General features: G+C 38.8%; 1 protein-coding gene across 1 annotated transcript in view; it reads right to left on the bottom strand.

Annotated features, from left to right (window-relative positions):
• Nucleotides 1-19,203, bottom strand: part of DNAH6 (dynein axonemal heavy chain 6) — a gene marked incomplete at both ends in the record, with an annotated part of 289,518 nt that overhangs the window by 136,721 nt on the left and 133,594 nt on the right. Inside the window, 5 exons of the mRNA XM_082672762.1 lie at nt 2,611-2,733; nt 3,500-4,055; nt 13,151-13,258; nt 14,614-14,762; nt 16,749-16,916. Coding sequence (XP_082528888.1) covers nt 2,611-2,733; nt 3,500-4,055; nt 13,151-13,258; nt 14,614-14,762; nt 16,749-16,916 — 1,104 coding nt within the window. The remainder of the gene's footprint in view (nt 1-2,610; nt 2,734-3,499; nt 4,056-13,150; nt 13,259-14,613; nt 14,763-16,748; nt 16,917-19,203) is intronic.

Here is a 19,203-nt window from a genome sequence, read left to right as displayed (position 1 = left end):
TAAATCCATACAATGGAGTATTAATCCAGTGCTAAAAAAATAAGCTATCAAGTCACAGAAAGACATGGAGGAATCGGAAATACATACTATTAAGTGAAAGAAGTCAATCTGAAAAAGCTACATACTGTATAATTCCAGCTATATGATGTTCTGGAAAAGGTAAAACTATGGAGACAGTAAAAACAATCAGTGGTGCCAGGGGTTGAGAGGGTGTGGATGTATGAATAGGTAGAGCACAGATTTTTAAGGCAGTGAAACTATTCTGTATGATATTATACATGATATTGTTTATTTATCAAAACTCATAGAATTGTACAACACAAAAGGGAACCATAATGCAAACTATGGACTTTAGTTCATAAGACTGTATGGTTCATCCATACTGGTTCATCAATTTTAACAAATGTACCACACCAACGCAAAATGTTAATAACAGGGGAAACTATTTGGAGGAGGGAAGTTATACGACAACTCTCTATACTTTCTGTTAAATTTTTCTATAAACCTTAAGCTGCTCTAAATAATAAAGTCTATTAAAAGAGTGAATTCAGAAATGTTTAACATCTTTTGGCAGCCCATGATAAAGTCTCAATTCTGAGAATTACTGTCTTTAATAAGGTACTCTGTTCACTTTGCTGTACACCTGAAACTAACATAACATTGTAAATCAACTATACTCCAATAAGAAATTAAAAAAAAATAAGGTACTCAGAGAGTTTACCACAAAATTATTAAAATGTTGTTGCCTAAGAATAAGGAAAACAATAGTTTTCTGATTCATTTTTGGAGGGGGAGATGCAGAAAGAAGATGGCTTTCTTGAAGTGGCTTTCTTGAGATGAGACGGAGCAAAACACTTAAAAAGATTGTTCCACATATATGCATTAAAATATGATATTTGTTTTTCTCATTCTGACTTACTTCACTCTGTATGACAGACTCTAGGTCCATCCACATCTCTACAAATGACCGAATTTTGTTCCTTTTTATGGCTGAGTAATATTCCATTGTATATATGTACCACATCTTCTTTATCCATTAGATGAACCAATTTGCAGGGTAGGAATAGACAAGCAGACAGAAAATGGACATGTGGACATGGTGAGGAAGGGGGAAATGGGATGAATTGGGAGATTAGGATTGACATATATACACTACCATGTGTAGAACAGATAGCTAGTGGGAACTTGCTGTATAGCACAGGGAGCTCAGCTTGGTGCTCTGTGGTGACCTAGATGGGTGGGATGGGGGTGGGTGGGAGGGAGGTCCAAGAGAGAGGGGATATATGTATACATATAGTTGATTCATTTTGTTGCACAGAAGAAACTAACACAACATTGTAAAGCAACTCTACCCCAAGTAAAAAAAACAAACGAACAGGGCTTCCCTGGTGGCGCAGTGGTTGAGAATCTGCCTGCTAATGCAGGGGACACGGGTTCGAGTCCTGGTCTGGGAAGATCCCACATGCCACAGAGCCACTAGGCCCGTGAGCCACAACTACTGAGCCTGCGCGTCTGGAGCCTGTGCTCCACGACAAGAGAGGCCACGATAGTGAGAGGCCAGCGCACCGCGATGAAGAGTGGCCCCCGCTTGCCACAACTAGCAAAAGCCCTCACACAGAAATGAAGACGCAACACAGCAAAAATAAATAAATAAATAAATAATAATAATAATAAAATACGAACAAGATGAGTGGATAAAGGAGAAGTGGTATATATAGACAATGGAATACTACTCAGCAATAAAAAAGAATGAAATCTCAGGGCTTCCCTGGTGGCGCAGTGGTTGAGAGTCCTCCTGCCGATGCAGGGGACGTGGGTTCGTGCCCCAATCTGGGAAGATCCCACAAACCGTGGAGCGGCTGGGCCCGTGAGCCGTGGCCACTGAGCCTGCGCGTCCAGAGCCTGTGCTCCGCAACGGGAGAGGCCACAACAGTGAGAGGCCCGAGTACCGCAAAAAAAAAAAAAAAAAAAAAAAAAGAATGAAATCTCAAAAAGAAAAAAACATCGCTTGTTAAGGTAAAGAGGAACCGTATTTTAGAATGCAGAGGGCACAGAAGATAATATGGAACTGAGTTGTTCTGAATAGTAATGTAAAAGCTTTCCTTCACTTTGGGTGGAATGGTACCTCTGAGGTTAGAATTTGTCTTTGGTAATCGACCTAAGGTTGGGTGGGAGGTAAACTGGTTTTCTCTTCTTCTTGGCTCTGAGAGGTTTTAGGGGTTCCTAAAATCTAAAAACTGTAACAATGCTTGGATTTACTGTTCTTTTCCTTCCAGGTACTTCCCTTTCATTATCTCAAGCCTCCTGCAAAGTCATTTTTTTAATGCCCCAGGTTGTTCTACCTGCGTTTGGGGAAACTCAAGGAAGTGTTTATATTTGAGAGAAAACAGTCTGGAGAGAAGCCAGGCAGGGTAACAAAAAGTGAGGACAGCTTTGGGAAGTACACAACCTTCCTGGAAGATCCCAAGAATTCTGGGGAGAGAGCTATGTACAATGCGGGGATTCCCTCAATCAAGCACAGTGAGGCGTTAACCAATTGCTATCTGGGCACTCGAGGGAAGGGTGAGCCCTGACAGATGGAGACAGTGGGGAGTGTCTGATTGCACTTACTTTTTTAGAAACACTCTTCAACCAGGTTTTAACATAAGGCATCCACTTCAGTTCTTCAGGATCCACAAACACCATCCCACATCTACTGACTGTTGCAGGAGAGGCAACCTTTAGATCTTGCACCTAAAATTGAAAAACGTCGAACAGGAAATGGCTAACATGATACTTCCTTATTCCTCTAAATTCAATGTTAAGGAATCACACATTTAAAGTTTAACACTGTAAGGCTTTGTGTGGAAGAGAATGGCGGAGCGATAAGTGATTAAAAATGGAGAAGAAAAGTTAAGTGAGGCGTAAGGAGAAAAAAAAAATGTAGAAGGCTACTGTCAAATCCTTATGGGAAGGTATAAGTATTTCTTTTCCCTTCTTTTTGTTTTTCTTCTTATCTTTTTCATTCTTATATCCAATACCTAGCCTAATACCCAGGACATAGTAGGCATTCAATTAATGTTTGATGAATGAATACAGCAGGGGTGGTATCTTCCATAATATTTTGTAGCTGTATTTGGCCCACATTCCTTTTCCAATCCCATCACCAAATATTCATACCACAGAAGGATGATTTATTCATCTTAAAAAAATTTATATATATATATATATATATATATATATATATATACTGCCTCCAAAGGAAAAGAAACAAATGCTTGGGAAGCTAGAATTTATTGTATTTCCTGTCTATAGAGAGACAGAAACATTTGAGAGACTTTGGTTGTCAGAATGGACAATCTATTATAAAAGGACAATTTGGTAAATATTTAGTATGTAAACAAAACACCATGGTAGGCCTTACAGATAGTCAATGGTACATCAGTAAGAGAAAAAAATTAATGATGGTATGCTAATCTAATGAACGATTTCACTCCACAGTAAGGAATATGCAATTTACCTCAAAAAGCATGTGGATTTGAGGTGTGAGTTTAATCCTCTCACTGTTAGCCAGGCAAAGCATCTTGTTATCATCCAGGACTGTATTCATATTTTCAATCCAAAGAGCATCTACTGGCCCATCACTGATGATCCATTTATGGTCTTCTGAAGTATCATTCACAGCTGCTCGGATACTTAGTGCCATCAAACCATCTTTCCATTCTAAGGTTATGTTATTAACTTCACCATATAATTCACCCATTGTAATTGATTTAGGATTAAGAACATATGTTTTAACGGATTGGTAAAAGGGATTGTCTACACCAAGTTTTCTCAAGTTCCCTAAAGTTTCTGCTAGTATTTGGTAAACTGTGGTCTTGCCACCTCCTGTTGGCCCTACTAACATAACACCATGCCTTACTAGCATGGTTTCATAGAACTGTATCACTTTTTTAACCATACATGTCTCAGGCTGAAGATTTTGTCTCTTCATGACATCTATAATTGTTGACTGCAATATACCATAATCGTGTTCTGGAATTTGGACTCCAGGAAAAAGGTCAGATATGATTCCACTGTAAAAAATAAAAGAAAATAAGTTAGGAACACTGGTCGTTGATATTTCCCCATGTTTGTTACAATTAATTTATTAAACATTACTATGGGTCCTATTTTTCTCATTATCTTTGCTTCTGAACACACAGTACTAGATTATCCTGTGTGTTATACCAGAATCTATCATTTCTCTGATATTGTGCATGATTTTGTTTGTTTCTTGTACAGTAGACCAATGTTCTTAAGTAGATTGGGAGCTTTTGGAGGTAGGGAATATTTCTTACATTTTTGTATTATACACAATATGTGGCATAGTACCAAACATATAGGTGACAAATTTAACAGTTTATTTTAAAAATTATATCTCAACTTTTCCCCAAAGCACTTATGTGTGCTTATAATGGTATATAAATATTCAGAAAAATAAGATGGAAATAGAAATAGAAAACTAGTACTACATAAAAAAGGGAGTAAAGGAAAAATGGACTGTTTCTGTAGGAAACAGTTAATATGGTATGGTTCTATGGGTAAAAAAGAAGCTAGGGGCTTCCCTGGTGGCGCAGTGGTTGAGAGTCTGCCTGCTAATGCAGGGGACACGGGTTCGAGCCCTGGTCTGGGAGGATCCCACATGCTGTGGAGCAACTAGGCCCGTGAGCCACAACTACTGAGCCTGCGCGTCTGGAGCCTGTGCTCTGCAACAAGAGAAGCCGCGATAGTGAGAGGCCCGTGCACTGCGATGAAGAGTGGCCCCCGCTTGCCACAACTAGAGAAAGCCCTTGCACAGAACCGAAGACCCAACACAGCCAAAAATAAAATAAATAAACAAATGTGGGGTTTAAAAAAAAATAATAAAGGTTGGCCCAGTTTAAAAAAAAAAAAAAGAAGCTAAACTCCCACCTTACACTACATAACACAAAAACATTTGAGAGGCAGTAAAAAACTTAATATAAAATGACAAGAAACGTACAAGATGAGGGAGATCAAGATGGTGAAGTAGGAGGATGTGAGCTCATCTCCCTCTATGAACACATCAAAAATACATCTATATGTGGAGCAGCTCTCACCGAAAACAAACTGGAGACTGGCAGAAAGACTCTTCTGCGGCCAAAATTGTAAAGAAAGATCCACACAGAGTCAGGTAGGAAGGGAAGAGAAAGAGCGATTAGGTTGGTACCTGTGCCTGTTGGAGGGGACACACAAGAGGCAGGGAATTACATGGGCTTGGAGGTCCTCCCTGGGGAGTGAGGGGTTTGACCCACATTGGGCACTGCAGTCCTGGGGGCTGACACTGGGAAGACAAGACCTCTTAGCTGGTTTGAAAGCCAGTGGGACTACCAGCAGAGCTGTAAGAAACCCAGACTCCACTTGTGAGGGGTGTACCCATGGTTGTTTACTCCCAAGAACAAGGGGGAGGAAACAGAATGAAACTGCCTGGGACTCTGACTGGTTTCCCACAACCCCTGTCTCCCACCTTGTGCCCTGGCCCATGCTGAGCACCTGCTCCAGCACTACTAGCTCTAGTGCAGCTCCCCACTAGGGTGAAGGCTGCCATTGCCAAGGAGACTGTGCAGTTAGGGGGAAGGAGTGGGTTTGGACCCAGCACTGCATCTGAATAGGGCAAGGGAGGCTATTGATGGAGCTTATGGAGGCAGTGGATTGTGAGTGGCCTGGAACTCTGATGTGTTGGGATCACCCCAGTACTTGCCCCAACCTGCACTTGGCATCCAGTCCGGCCCTTCTCACTCAGCACTGCTCCTCTAGAGTGAAGGTGCTGATGCTGGGAGGGGTAGATCACACACTTAGAGGGAATAGAACCAGCTCAGACCCAACCTCAGGGCTTCTGCTTCAGCACCTTGGGACCTGCCTCTGCCCTTCATAGGGCAAGTGTTGACCACTGAGCATAGGATAAGCCCTGGTTCACACCTGACTCTGGCTCTAGCCCCTCCATTTCCAGCCCCACTTCCCACCAGGGATTGCTGCCAGTACACGCTGGGGGAAGATGTGGCCTGTGCTTACTTCAGATCCAGCTCTCCCACCAAAGCCACTGGGCACAGTGCAGACTGCATATGGGGTCTTACACAAGGACACTCTTAAAAGACTGAGATAGGTAACTCTTTCACCTAATTTCATATAGACAGAGAAAGTTAAGCTAAACGAGAAGTCTGAGGACTTTGTTCCAAATGAAAGAATAAGAAAAGAAATCTAAAATAGCAACTAATGAAACAGAGATAAATAGTTTATCAGATAAAGAGTTCAAAGTACTAGTGATAAGAATGCTAACTGAACTAGGGAAAAGAATAGATGAGCACAGTGAGAATTCTAATAAGGAACTAGAAAACCCAAATAAGGAAACAGATATCCAGGTACAGGAAGCACAGAGAGACTCAAACAAGATGAATGCAGAGATGCATACCAAGACATATCATGATTAAATGGCAAAAGTTACATATAAGGAGAGAATTCTAAAGGCAGCAAGAGGAAAACAAAGAATCACATACAAAAGAATTCCCCTAAGGCTATCAGCTGATTTTTCTGCAGAAACTTGCAGGCAGAAGGGAGTGACATGTTATATTTAAAATGCTGAAAGTGCTTAACTACTTGCTGGGTAGAGTATCCTACAACCTAAGATACTCTACCCAGCAAGATTATCATTTGGAATTGAAGGAGAGATAAAGAACTTCTCAGAAAAGCAAAAACAAAAAGAGTTCATCAAAGTAAACCTACCCTAAAAGAAATGTTACAGGATCTTCTCTAAGTGGAAAAGAAAAGGCTACAACAAGAAGTAAAAATTTGTAGGGAAGGAAAAATCCTACTAGTAAGGGCAAATATATGGTTAAGGCTGTGGATCAATCACTTAAATAAGCTAGTGCAAAGATTAAAAGACAAATTGTAAAATCAACTATATTACAGTAAATGTGAAGGGATAAACATGAAGATGTAAAATATGACATTAAAACCATAAAATGTGGGGGAGGGGAATAAAAAAATGTAGATCTTTTAGAAGGCGTTTGAATTTAAATGGCTATCAGTTTAAATCAAGTAGATATAGTTATAGGTCAACATATATAAACAGCATGGTAACCACAAATCAAAACTTACAATAGATACACAAAAACAAGAAAGAAAGGAACACAAGTATACCACTAAAGAAAATCACCAAACCACAAGGGAAGAAACAAAAAGAAGAAGAAAAGAACAGAGAAGAACTACAAAACAACCATAAAACAAGTAATAAAATGGCAATAAGTACATAACAATTAATAATCACTTTAAATGTCAATGGACTAAATGTTTCAATAAAAAAGATATAGGGTGGCTGATTGGATACAAAAACAAGACCCATCTATGTGCTGCTTACAAGAGACTCACTTCAGAGCTAAAGACACACACAGACTGAAAGTTAGGGGATGGAAAAAGATGTTTCATGTAAATGGAAATGACAAGAAAGCTGGGGTAGCAATACTCAGGCAAAATAGACTTTAAAACAAAGCCTATAACAAGCAATATAGAAGGACATTATTAATGATAAAAGGGTCAATAAAAGAAGAGCATGTTACACTCATTAACATATATGCACCCAATAGAGGAGTACCTAAATATTCAAAGAAAATGTTAACAGATATAAAGGGAGGTATTGCCAATAATACAATAATAGTAGGGGATTTTAATACCTCACTTATATCAATGGACAGATCATCCAGACCAAAAACAACAACAACAACAACAAGGACACAGTTGTCTTAAATGACACATTAGACCAGTGGGACCTATAGATATCTACAGGACACTCATCCAAAACCAGCAGAATACACATTATTTTCAAATGCACATGCAATATTCTCCAAGATTGATCATATGCTAGGCCACAAAAATAAGTCTCAACAAATTTAAGAGGACAGAAATTATATCAGGCATTTTTTCCTGATCACAATGGTATAAAACTAGAAATCAATTACAAGAAGAAAAATGGGAAAAACACAAACTCATGGAGACTAAACAACATGCTAATAAGAAAGCAATGGGTCAATGAAGAAAGCAAAGAGGAAATCAGAAAATACCTTGAGGCAAATGAAAATAAAAAAAATAACTTTCCAAAATCTATGGGATACAACAAAAGTAGTTCTAAAGGAGAGGTTTATAGTGATACAGGCAAGAAAAATCTCAAATAAACAACCTAACCTACCATCTAAAGAAATCAGAAAAAGGAGAGGAAACGAAGCCCAAAGTCAGCAGAAGGAAGGAAGTAATAAATATCAGAGAGGAAATAAATATAATTGAAAAAGCGAACAAACAATAGAAAAGATCAATGAAACCAAGAGCTGTTTCTTTCAAAAGATAAACAAGATTGATAAATCTTTAGCCAGGTTCACTAAGGAAGAAGATAGAGGAACCAAATAAAAAAATAAGAAATGAAAGAGAGGAATATACAACTGATCTCACAGAGATACAAAAAATCATAAGAGAATGCTATTAACAATTACATGCCAATAAACTGGACAATGTAGAAGAAATGGATAAATTTCTAGAAACATATAATCTTCCAAGACAGAATCAGGATGAAATAGACAACATAAACAGACTGATCACTAGATGTGAAATTGAATATGTAATTAAAAAAAAATCTTGCTACAAGAAAAAGTCCAGGACCAGATGGTTTCATGGGGGAATTCTATCAAACATACACAGAAGAGCTAATAGCTATCTTTCTCATACTATTCAAAAAAGTTGAAGAGGAGGGAACAGTCACAAATTCATTCTATGAGGCTACTATTACATGATACCAAAACTAGACAAAGACACTAAAAAAAAAAAAAGAAAATTACAAGCCAATACTTCTGATAATATACATGCAAAAATTCTCAACAATGATACATCATTTTTTTGTTGTTGTTTTTTTGTTTTTTTTTAACATCTTTATTGGAGTATAATTGCCTTACAATGGTGTGTTAGTTTCTGCTTTATAACAATGATCAAGTTGGATTTATTCCAGGAAGGCAAGAATGGTTTGATATTTGCAATTCAATCAGTGTGATACACCATATTAACAAAAAAGAGGAAGAATAAAAATCACATGATCATCTCAACAGCCACAGAAAAAGCATTTGACAAAATTCAAAATTCATTCACGATAAAAACTCTCAAGAAACTGGATATAGAGGGAACATATCTCAATATACTAAAAGCCATTTATGACAAACCCACAGTTAACATCATACTCAATGGTGAAAAGCTGAAAACTTTTATTTCAAAATCACAACAAGATAAGTATGCCCACTCCTGCCATTTTTATTCAACATAGTATTGGAAGTCTTAGTCACAGCAATCAGATAAGAAATAGAAATAAAAGGAATCCAAATTAGAAAGAAGGAAGTAAAAATGTCACTTTCTGCAGATGACATCATATTATATATAGAAAATCCTAAAGACATAACCAAAAATCTACTAGAGCTCATCAGTGAATTTGGTAAAGGTGCAGGATACAAAATTAATATACAGAAACACGTTGCATTTCTATACACTAACAACAATCTATTGGAAAGAAAAATTAAGAAAACAATCCCATTTACAATCACATGAAAAAGAATAAAATATCTAGGAATAAACCTACCTAAGGAGGTAAAACACATGTACTCAGAAAACTATAAGAAACTGATGAAAGAAATTGAAGAGGACACACAGATGGAAAGATATATCATGCTCATGGATTAGGAGAATCAACATTGTTAAAATGACCATACTACCCCAAGGCAATCTATATATTCGATGCAATCTCTCTCAAAATACCAATGGCATTTTTTCACAGAAGTAGAACAAATAGTTTTATGATTTGTATGGAAACACAAAAGAGCCCAAATAGCCAAAATAATCTTGAGAAAGAAGAAAAGACCTGTAGGTATCACACTCCCTGACTTTAGATTATATTAAAAAACTACAATAATCAAAACAGTATGGTACTGGCACAAAAACAAACTCATAGATCAATGAAACAGAATAGAGAGCTCAGAAATAAACCCACACACTTATGGTCAATTAATCTATGACAAAGGAGGCAAGAATATACAACGGCAAAAGACAGTCTCTTCAATAAGTGGTGCAGGGAAAACTGGACAGCTACATGTAAAACAATGAAATTAGAACATTTTCTCACACCATATAAAAAATGAACTTAAAATGGATTAAAGACATAAATGTAAGACTGGAAACCATTAAAATCCTAGAAGAAAACATAGGCAGAATACTCTTTGACATAAATTGTAGCAACATTTTTTGGATTTGTCTCTAAGGCAAAGGAAACAAAACCAAAAATAAACAAGTGGGACCTACTTAAATTTAAAAGTTTTTGTACAGCAAAGGAAACCATCAACAAAATGAAAAGACAATGGGAGAATATTTGCAAATGATGAGGGGTTAATATCCAAAATATATAAATAGCTCATACAACACAATATCAAACAAACAAACAACCCGATTAAAAAATGGGCAGAAGACCTGAATAGACATTTTTCCAAAGAAGACATACAGATGGCCAACTGGCACATGAAAATATGCTCAATATCACTAATCATCAGAGAAATGCCAATCTAAACCACAATGAGATATCACTTCACACCTGTCAGAATGGCAATCAACAAAAAGACCACAAACAACAAATGTTGGTGAGGATGTGGAGAAAAGGAACACTTCTATGCTCTTGGTGGGAAACTGATGCAGCCAACTACGGAAAATAGTATGAAGGGTCCTCAGAAAACTAAAAATAGAACTACCATATTATCCAGCAATTCCACTCGTGGGTATATATCCAAAGAAAATGAAAAAGCTACTTGTACCTCAATATTCACAGCTACTTGTACCTCAATATTCACAGCAGTATTATTTACAATAACCAAGGTATGGAAGCAACTTAAGTGTCCACCAACAGATGGATGGATAAAGAAGATTTGGTACATATATACGTTGGAATATGACTCAGCCATAAAAAGAATAAAATTTTGCCATTTGCAACAACATGGATAGATCTGGAGGGTATTATGCTTCGTGAAATAAGTCATACAGAGAAAGATAAATACCTTATGTTATCACTTATATATGGAATCTAAAAAAATAAACTAGTGAATATAACAAAAGAAATAGACTCAAAGATATAGAGAACAAATGAGTGGTTATCAGTGGTGAGAGGGAAGGGGGAGAGGCAAGATAGGGGTAGGGGATGAATAAGTACAAACTACTATGTATAAAATAAATAAGCTACAAGGATATATTGTTCGGCACAAGGAATATAGCCAATATTTTATAATAAATTTAAATGGAGTATAATCTATAAAAATATTGAATCACTATGCTGTACACCTGAAACTAATACAATATTGTAAATCAACTATACGTCGATAAAAAAAGAGCAAGGAAAAAAGGTACTAGATGAAAATATAAGAGATGAACTTTACAACACTGTGTTAAGAAAGTCTACCTCAAAAAGATAAAAATTCTATAACTTAAAAAAGTTGATAAAGTGAAAAAATAAAAACAAGCAAAAATCAAACTTCTGTGAGGCAAAAGCCTTTAAACATAAAGAGTGAGTGATATACTTAGAGAATATTTCCAATTTTTATACCAGATAAAGTTTATGATTTCCCACAAACTGCTAAGTAAAAGAGCACAATAGAATAATGCTCTAAGAATAATAAATATAAATGAGTAATGAACATAAGAAATGATGCTCAGTGGTACTAATAATTAAAGTAATATACATAAAATAGGCTACTATTTTGGTATCTCTCCCTCCAAAACATATAAAGGGATATGGGCATTTTCATAAAACTGTTTATATAAATGTAAAATGTCTTTGGAGGACATATTGATAGGATCTACGTAAATCTGTAATGTCCATACCCCATGATCTAGGAAATGTACTTCTTAGAATCTCACTCATAGCAATAACATAATTGTGCAAACATAACTGTATAGAAATTTTCATCATGTTCTGCCAAAAGTGAGTAGACACATGTTCTGGGTAACAAGGGATCTGATAGTGGATAAAGGAATCCCCAGCAAGGTCATAAATGGGCATCCCAGGATGACAGACATGCACCAGGGGTAATGGGCAACCAGTGTAGATCAGAGAGGAGGATGAGGGCTCCAAGGAGACAAATTCAAGAGAATATTTTGTACGATTGAAGGTCATTTTTGATTTTGTTTTTAGGAGATTTCTATTCTGGCAGAATTTGAAATGAATTAGTGATAGATTTATAGAAAAGTAGGTAAAAGGAATAAAAAACAAAAATTAAGATAATATATGAAGGGAAGATGAAAAGCTAGATAATTTAATAACAAGGGAAAGATAGTGCAGCTTTGGGTAACATTTATATTTCTATAATAAATTATGGAAATCCTGAATATTTAGCTCCAGTTATATTGTAACATGACTACACAGAGAGGATGGGTGGAGGGGGAGAGGTGCGTGTGCATACCCTCATCTCTCTGTTAGTAACTTAATAGATAACATCTAAAATGGAAAAGTCATGAGATGGCATAAACGTGGTACTAAACAATATGGAGGTTGTTGTAGAGCAGAAACTAGCACACCACTGTAAAGCAATTATACTCCAATAAAGATGTTAAAAAAATATGGAGGGATATAGGAAAGAACGAATGAATGAATTGAAAAATGATTGCCTTCGGGAAGTGGGACTTGGTGAAGGGCAGGGAACTGTTGTTTTTCATGAGAGTAACTTATAATAGCATTTTATTTTTAAAACCACATACTTATATGACTTGGATAAACATAAAACTAAATAATAAAAGTAGAAATAGATAAAAGCAATCACATTTATGTGGGGGCCCAAATTTGCTTCTTTTGAGTCAGGAATTTCTCTTAGGTCAGGAGTTTGTAACCCAATGCTAATTTGCATAGCATGCAGCTTGGTGATCAATATTTTGAAAAAAATAAATGATTGAATTGAGGCTAAAACTTTAGTATCTTTTAAACTAGTATTTTAAAAATTGCAATAGGTGTCTCTAGAAAAGATGATACCTTGTTAGAGGCAGACATATCTGAAGATAAACTATGCTTTACCTCTACACAGTAGCTATGCTTTATCTGTCGCACCTAGAAATTTACCTGAATAGAACAGCATCATCTGTTAGGAATTTTGGTAAGTTAGAGTCTCGTAAAGCTCTTATCAATACCACATCTTCACTTAGGTCTGGGTTCTCTCTTTTTAAAGACCTAAATTTAAAGGAATAATTCAGATGACATTGCAAGAACATAATATGGAACGTGATTTTCCAAACCTGTGGGTCGGGGATTCTGCTTGCAGAAAGCTGTGGAGGGCACGCCACTGCAGATTCCTGCTGGAAGGAGGGTAACATTTTCCCTTGCATGCCCAGTGTCCATCTCCAAGAGAGCACACGGACAAGTCAGGCACAGGCTACATAGCCTTGAGGAGAATGACAAGGACATTTTCTCAAGCTCCCCCCATCAATCCAGACTTTATCCAACCTGTATTTACAGTTCCCTGAATACATCATGATGATTCATATCCCTGTGACTCCCTTTTCTCTTATCCCAGAATGCTCTGCTTTGGTCTTTCGCTGGCTCTTATTTTTCTTTCAAAATCCAGCTCAGACATTCCCTCCTCTAGAAAGTCCCTCCATCCCCTGCCAACGAACCCAGGGCACAGTCCCATGGTTGCCCTCACACATTATATTCTAGATGACTGCTCCTTTGTCTGTCTTGCCCGTGGGCTGTAGTTCTGTTCTCTGAATACAAGTGTCTCAACTCCTTAGTATCCCTCTTCCTTTAATGGCAATCCTATAAAGAGGAGAAATACTGTATCTAGGAGGTTGAAAGAAGGAACAGAGGGTAGAAAGCCAGGGAGGTTTGTGCAGAAGCCTGGGGTACAGGAGCCAGGCAGAAGGGGTCCTGTGTGGGCGGAGCTTGAGCCAGCGAGTCACGGCCTGAGAAGATAGATTCCCTCAGAGACTCTGGACAAGCTGGGGATGCCACAGGTGGGCATGTCAAGAGGTTATAAAGAGAGAAACTGGGTCCTGAGAAGAGAAAAGACTCTTGCTCTACTAGGAACTAGAAAGAAGCTCAGCCTTGGACCAAACTGTAAAGAGAGAGGGGGCGTCTAGGATAAAAGCTTGGACTGCGGATGCAATGATGAAACTGAAGTATGCTTTGTCAGGTGACGTGTATGACTTAATTAGTGTATCTGCATAACAAACTGTATGTCTTTTAACTCTCATCATCCTACCTCATGGTGGTAAAGCCTTTTGTACACTGAAACCCATTGTATGTGACAAGTTCAGGGGAAACAAAAGTTACCCAAAGCCTAGTGGAGACTCAGGTTTGGTCTGGGGGCAGCTATGTTGGTTCTCACAGTGAAGAACCTTGGGATGAAGAGAGATGCCCCATTTCACTGTAGCAGGGGGCTGTCAAGGTAAGCATGATGACAACAGCAGCAGCTCACATTTATTAATCACTTGCTAAGTTGCTTTAAGAGCCATCTGTGAATTACTCACGAAATGCAAGTGATGACATGGTTGGAAACTTGACTCTTGCCCACTTTGGTTTCTTACCCAGCCATGACCAGTACAGACTTCACGGCTCTCATGCCAAAGTCATAGTGATCCTGCTGAGAGAGCTGTTCACTGCAAAGCTTATACATCTGAGTCATTTTTCTTGCTAATATTTTACTGGATTCAAATCCTTCAGAATATAGAATTACCTAGAATGGGAAAATATAATGCAGTGTCTATTATGTTATATTGATAAAAACATATTAGCATAATACCAATGTATTCAAAATCTACTTTAGGTATTATATTGCATCTCTCCAAGTTGTTATACCCTTTAACAAGGAAATGTAAAGATTGAAGGGAAAAAGGTTTTGTGCCACAAGGTGGAAGGTGGGATATTATACGGGGATGTCTGAGCACTGATTCTGCTTTCTTTCGACAGATGAAGATGTGGTCTTGGTGACATTTGGTTGGAGGAGCAGCAGAGCCCACTGTGAAAATGTTCACATCGTGGAGGCTGGATGGTGCTGTGAGGCCTGAGTATAAAAGCAAGACTTGAGCTTCCCTGATCTGACAGTGTCAGTGATGCACTCCCTTTAGGCTCCCTGGGAGTCAAGGGAAGCTACACAAAGATTTGCAGCCTCTCCCCTGCCCTAGGAAGTCACCTTGCCTCTGACAAGTTTCTGCACCCTTGGTTAAATAAATCAGTGATGATACGTGGAGGTGGGTATGGACACCTCCTTCAATCCATAATCTACTCAAATCACTGCAGTTGGCCTTGGAATTGTGATTTGAGATAATGCAGAGATTTCATACTGGTGTCTGTTTTTTTTTCATTCCTCTATCACTACCTATTAGCACAGTACTCTGTGCACTGCAGGTGATTAAAAATATTTACTGATGACAGACCCTGATTCATTTAATCTGTAACAACAATAGGAATAGCACTCAGAAGACTGGATTTTTAAATTTCTCCAATTAATTACTGAGTAATATAATAATAGGACAAAATGTGAGATGTGAACACAATGTTGGACTGAGTTCCAAACCTGGTTTTCTTCCTACCAGCTTTGGACAATGAGCAAGTCATTTACTGTCCTGTCCAGAGAGGGGTCTGGAGTGAAGATGCCACCTGCTTTAACTGCCCACCACCCCATCTTACCCACAGAGGACACTGGGGGACTCATGAGATGCTGTAGGCATTATACTAATAAAAGTTGTACTTTTTCTAATGATAGGATTTGGCATGGTCTATTCTATTCTTAGGCAATTACTTTTAATTCATGCAGAGGAATATTTTAAATTAGCTGTTGTAAGGAATTTATTAGCCACAGGAGTAATATGTGCTTTCTGAGAAGCTCCGTTCGAAAAGGGGTAGCATCCCTTGCTGTGAAATACAGCACCGAGCATGAGGGGCCTTCCGGAGTCCTGTAAACATCCTATATATTGGTCTTGGTGATCACACAGGTGAATACATGTGTAAGGAATCACTCTGTTGTACCCTTATGATCTGTGCCCTCTACTATATATAAATTATGCCTCGGTAAAAAGTGCCAAGAAAAATACATATAAAATTTAATACACTGGGTGTTAACTAGTATGAAGAAACAAAAAAAAAGTTTAAATAGAAAGATTCCTAGATAGATACAGAAGGAACAAATACAATCATAAAGAATTAGCTTATTAATGTTGCTATTTTTTGACTAAGTTGATACAGACTAGAAACAAATCCCTGACCTCCATCATTAGTGATTAGTATTGCTTTTACTTAACATCCCTTGACTCTAATTAAAAAAAATAATGCAGCGAGAGAAGTGAGAATAATACAGTCTTTTTAGAATAATCTAGACGTTTTAATTCCTAGAGACAAACTGATGAACCCCAATGGACTGGCTAATTATACTTACTTATTCATTCCAGTTTTGGGGGCTTACTATATTCCAGATACCATCCTGGGCTTTAGGGATATAGCAGTTACACACATACACACAAACACACATGCACACACACACACACACACATACACACAGAACAAAACATTCTATGTGGTAACGATATCTACACACTTAAGAGGAAACAATACTGTATAACCTTGGCTAGACTGCATTCATAAGGGAAACTTTCTACCACAATAATCAAATACTAAATAAAAGAAACAAGCTTAAGTTTTTGCTGCTTTATAATGTGAAGCTCACCTCTGCAATCAATGCGTAATTTGGAACCATCATCGCAAAGGGCCTAAACAGGGCTTTCAAATTATCTGGCAACTCAGTTCTGCCTGCATATCCAGGATTCATTGTGATGAAGGCTGCACAAGTCATAACCAACTTGATTTCCCGCCCCTCAAATATGAATCTAGAGAGCTGTTGAAGGGAAAGAGAAAATATAAGCTAACACGTCCCCCGACATCTGTAAATTCTTTCCCATAATTACTACTCGAGTACAAAACTTGTGTAACATGCATTCAAGCAAAGACTACTGACTCTTGCTGTTGGGAATGTTTCCCTCCTGATTCTGTCCTACCCACTCCCAATCTCTTCCGGGCTACGTGCTTCCTGCTCTCTGCCTTCCTGCCCCTGCCTTGCCCCAGGTGTCTCCGCCTTCCTGGCCCAGACCTGTAATCTTCTGGGCCTCAACATCTTTCGCTGAGACTCCTCAATTCAACTTAGATTTAATGGCCACTAAACCTTCTCCGCCACTACTTTCTGGAGTCCCTAAGAAATTCGAATCTGATATTAGTCCTTGAGTGGTTGAGGCCCCACTGTTAGAGTCATTGGAATTACCCCTTCACTTTCATTCAACAGCAAACATCCATTGAGCATCTGTGCCAGGCAGGCAATGGGTTAGGAATGGGCATGCAGAGCCCTTGAGAAACTCCTGGGCTTGTTGTGTAGGGTTAGACCTAGGACCATGACCATGCAGTGCAATCAATGCTACAGTGGAGGTGTGTGCAGAGCCTGCAGGGAGCAAAGCTCATATGAGGAGCAGGGAAGCCCGTGTGAGACCCGGAGAATGAAGAGGGCATTTCCCATAGATGAACAGGGCAGCCATTCCAGTCAAAGGGAGCAAGAACAAGAAACAGCATTGCATGTTCAGGGAATGGCCAGCTATTCACTTTGCTAAAGGGAAAAGTTCTAGCAGGAAAGTGTAAGTAGGCTATGCCCTGAGCATCATAAACCTTGCATGCTCGGCTAAAAAATTTAGATTTTGTTCCATGGATGGGCGGAAACAGAGAGTTTTGAGCAGAGTGATAGGACCAAAGATGGCATTGGACAGGTTAGACAAACTACAGACAGGGGGACCAGTAGGGAGTGTTATTGGGGAGACGAGGAGAGCCAGAATTAGGGAGTTCTTATTGGAGATGAGAGAGATCTAGGAGATACAATTGAATGGACTTGGTGATGGCTTAGATTCTGGGGTTGATGGCAATGGGAAAAATTCAAGACGAATTCCAGGATTCTAGGTGGGTGACTGGATGAAGGCACTATATTCAGTCACAAAGAATACAGGGGAAGACCATGACAGAGCTGGGGTGATGTGTCATAGCCTGGAGGAGAAAGTGCTGGACCCCATAACTGGAGACCCCAGTCCTGCTGCTGTTTAATGGCTTTTGTGTTATTCAAACCTGTAAATTGCTGTGCTTTAGTTTCTTCACGTATTCTAGGGGGCGTATTCTACTCCAACTATCTCCTCTGACCACTGGCAAAGTCAAGGGTGAGATTTGGTTAGTCTCAGATGTCCTCCTACCTTCCTTTCACCTCACATGGTTGCCCTCCAGTTGGCAATGCTTCAAGGCTGCCTGCGTTCTCTCTGGTTCCTTCTCCCTTGCTCCTGAGGCTTTGCTAAGCATGCTAAGCGCTCAGGGTGGTGATAATGACTGACATTATGTTATATCTGGTGGTCCCTGATTTTAATGCGGGCCTCCCAGAGGGTGTGTAGTTGGAGGAGCGTGGACCTCACGGTCACACAGATTTAGATGTGTGTCTTGGTTCTATGTTGTTCCCAGAAATGTTTTAATGTCTCTGAATCTTTTTGACCTGTAGCTTGGGAAAACGCCATCTACTTCACACTGGTTTGGTGTGAAGATGAAATAAGTGTAAAGTACAATGACGTGTACAATTTAGTGGCTGGTAAAAGTCCAATTTCTGTTTTCTTTTTACTTGTTCTATAATATGATTTTTTGCAGAGGCAATAAAATATTTAACAGCTCTTTAGCAGGGCACTTTCTGATGAGAATGGCTCTTGTCCCTAGAGCGGGAGCTGGGTCCAGAGGCCCCTTTGGTAGGTCAGGATGAACCCTTCTGGCTGGATCCTGAGGAGGTCTGAGACTTTTCAGGTAGGGGCCAAGGTAATGGTGGGGACCTTCCAGGGGCTCAAGGCAGTGACTATTTAAATATTAAACAATTGGCAAGGCTGTTCTGGTTTGTACTGGCTGAACATCAATCTGCCCTTTGGTGACTTCATGACATAATCTCACAAGGTCAACACAGAGTGGTAGGGGACTTGGTCCCATCCTTCACTGCCATCACCTTCCCAGTACAACACCCTTCTCCAGGAACATGCTCATATGGGCTAAATCAGATTTTAAATAGTGAGGCCCTTTTAATATCTTCATCTGGCCCTACACTCCTTGGACTTCTCCAGACTCCA

The sequence above is a fragment of the Grampus griseus genome (assembly GCF_964374135.1).
Source record: "Grampus griseus genome assembly, chromosome: 15".
Lineage (NCBI taxonomy): Eukaryota > Metazoa > Chordata > Mammalia > Artiodactyla > Delphinidae > Grampus > Grampus griseus.
The sequence above is the reverse complement of the archived record's forward strand: the minus strand, read 5'-3'. Positions and strand labels throughout refer to the sequence as shown.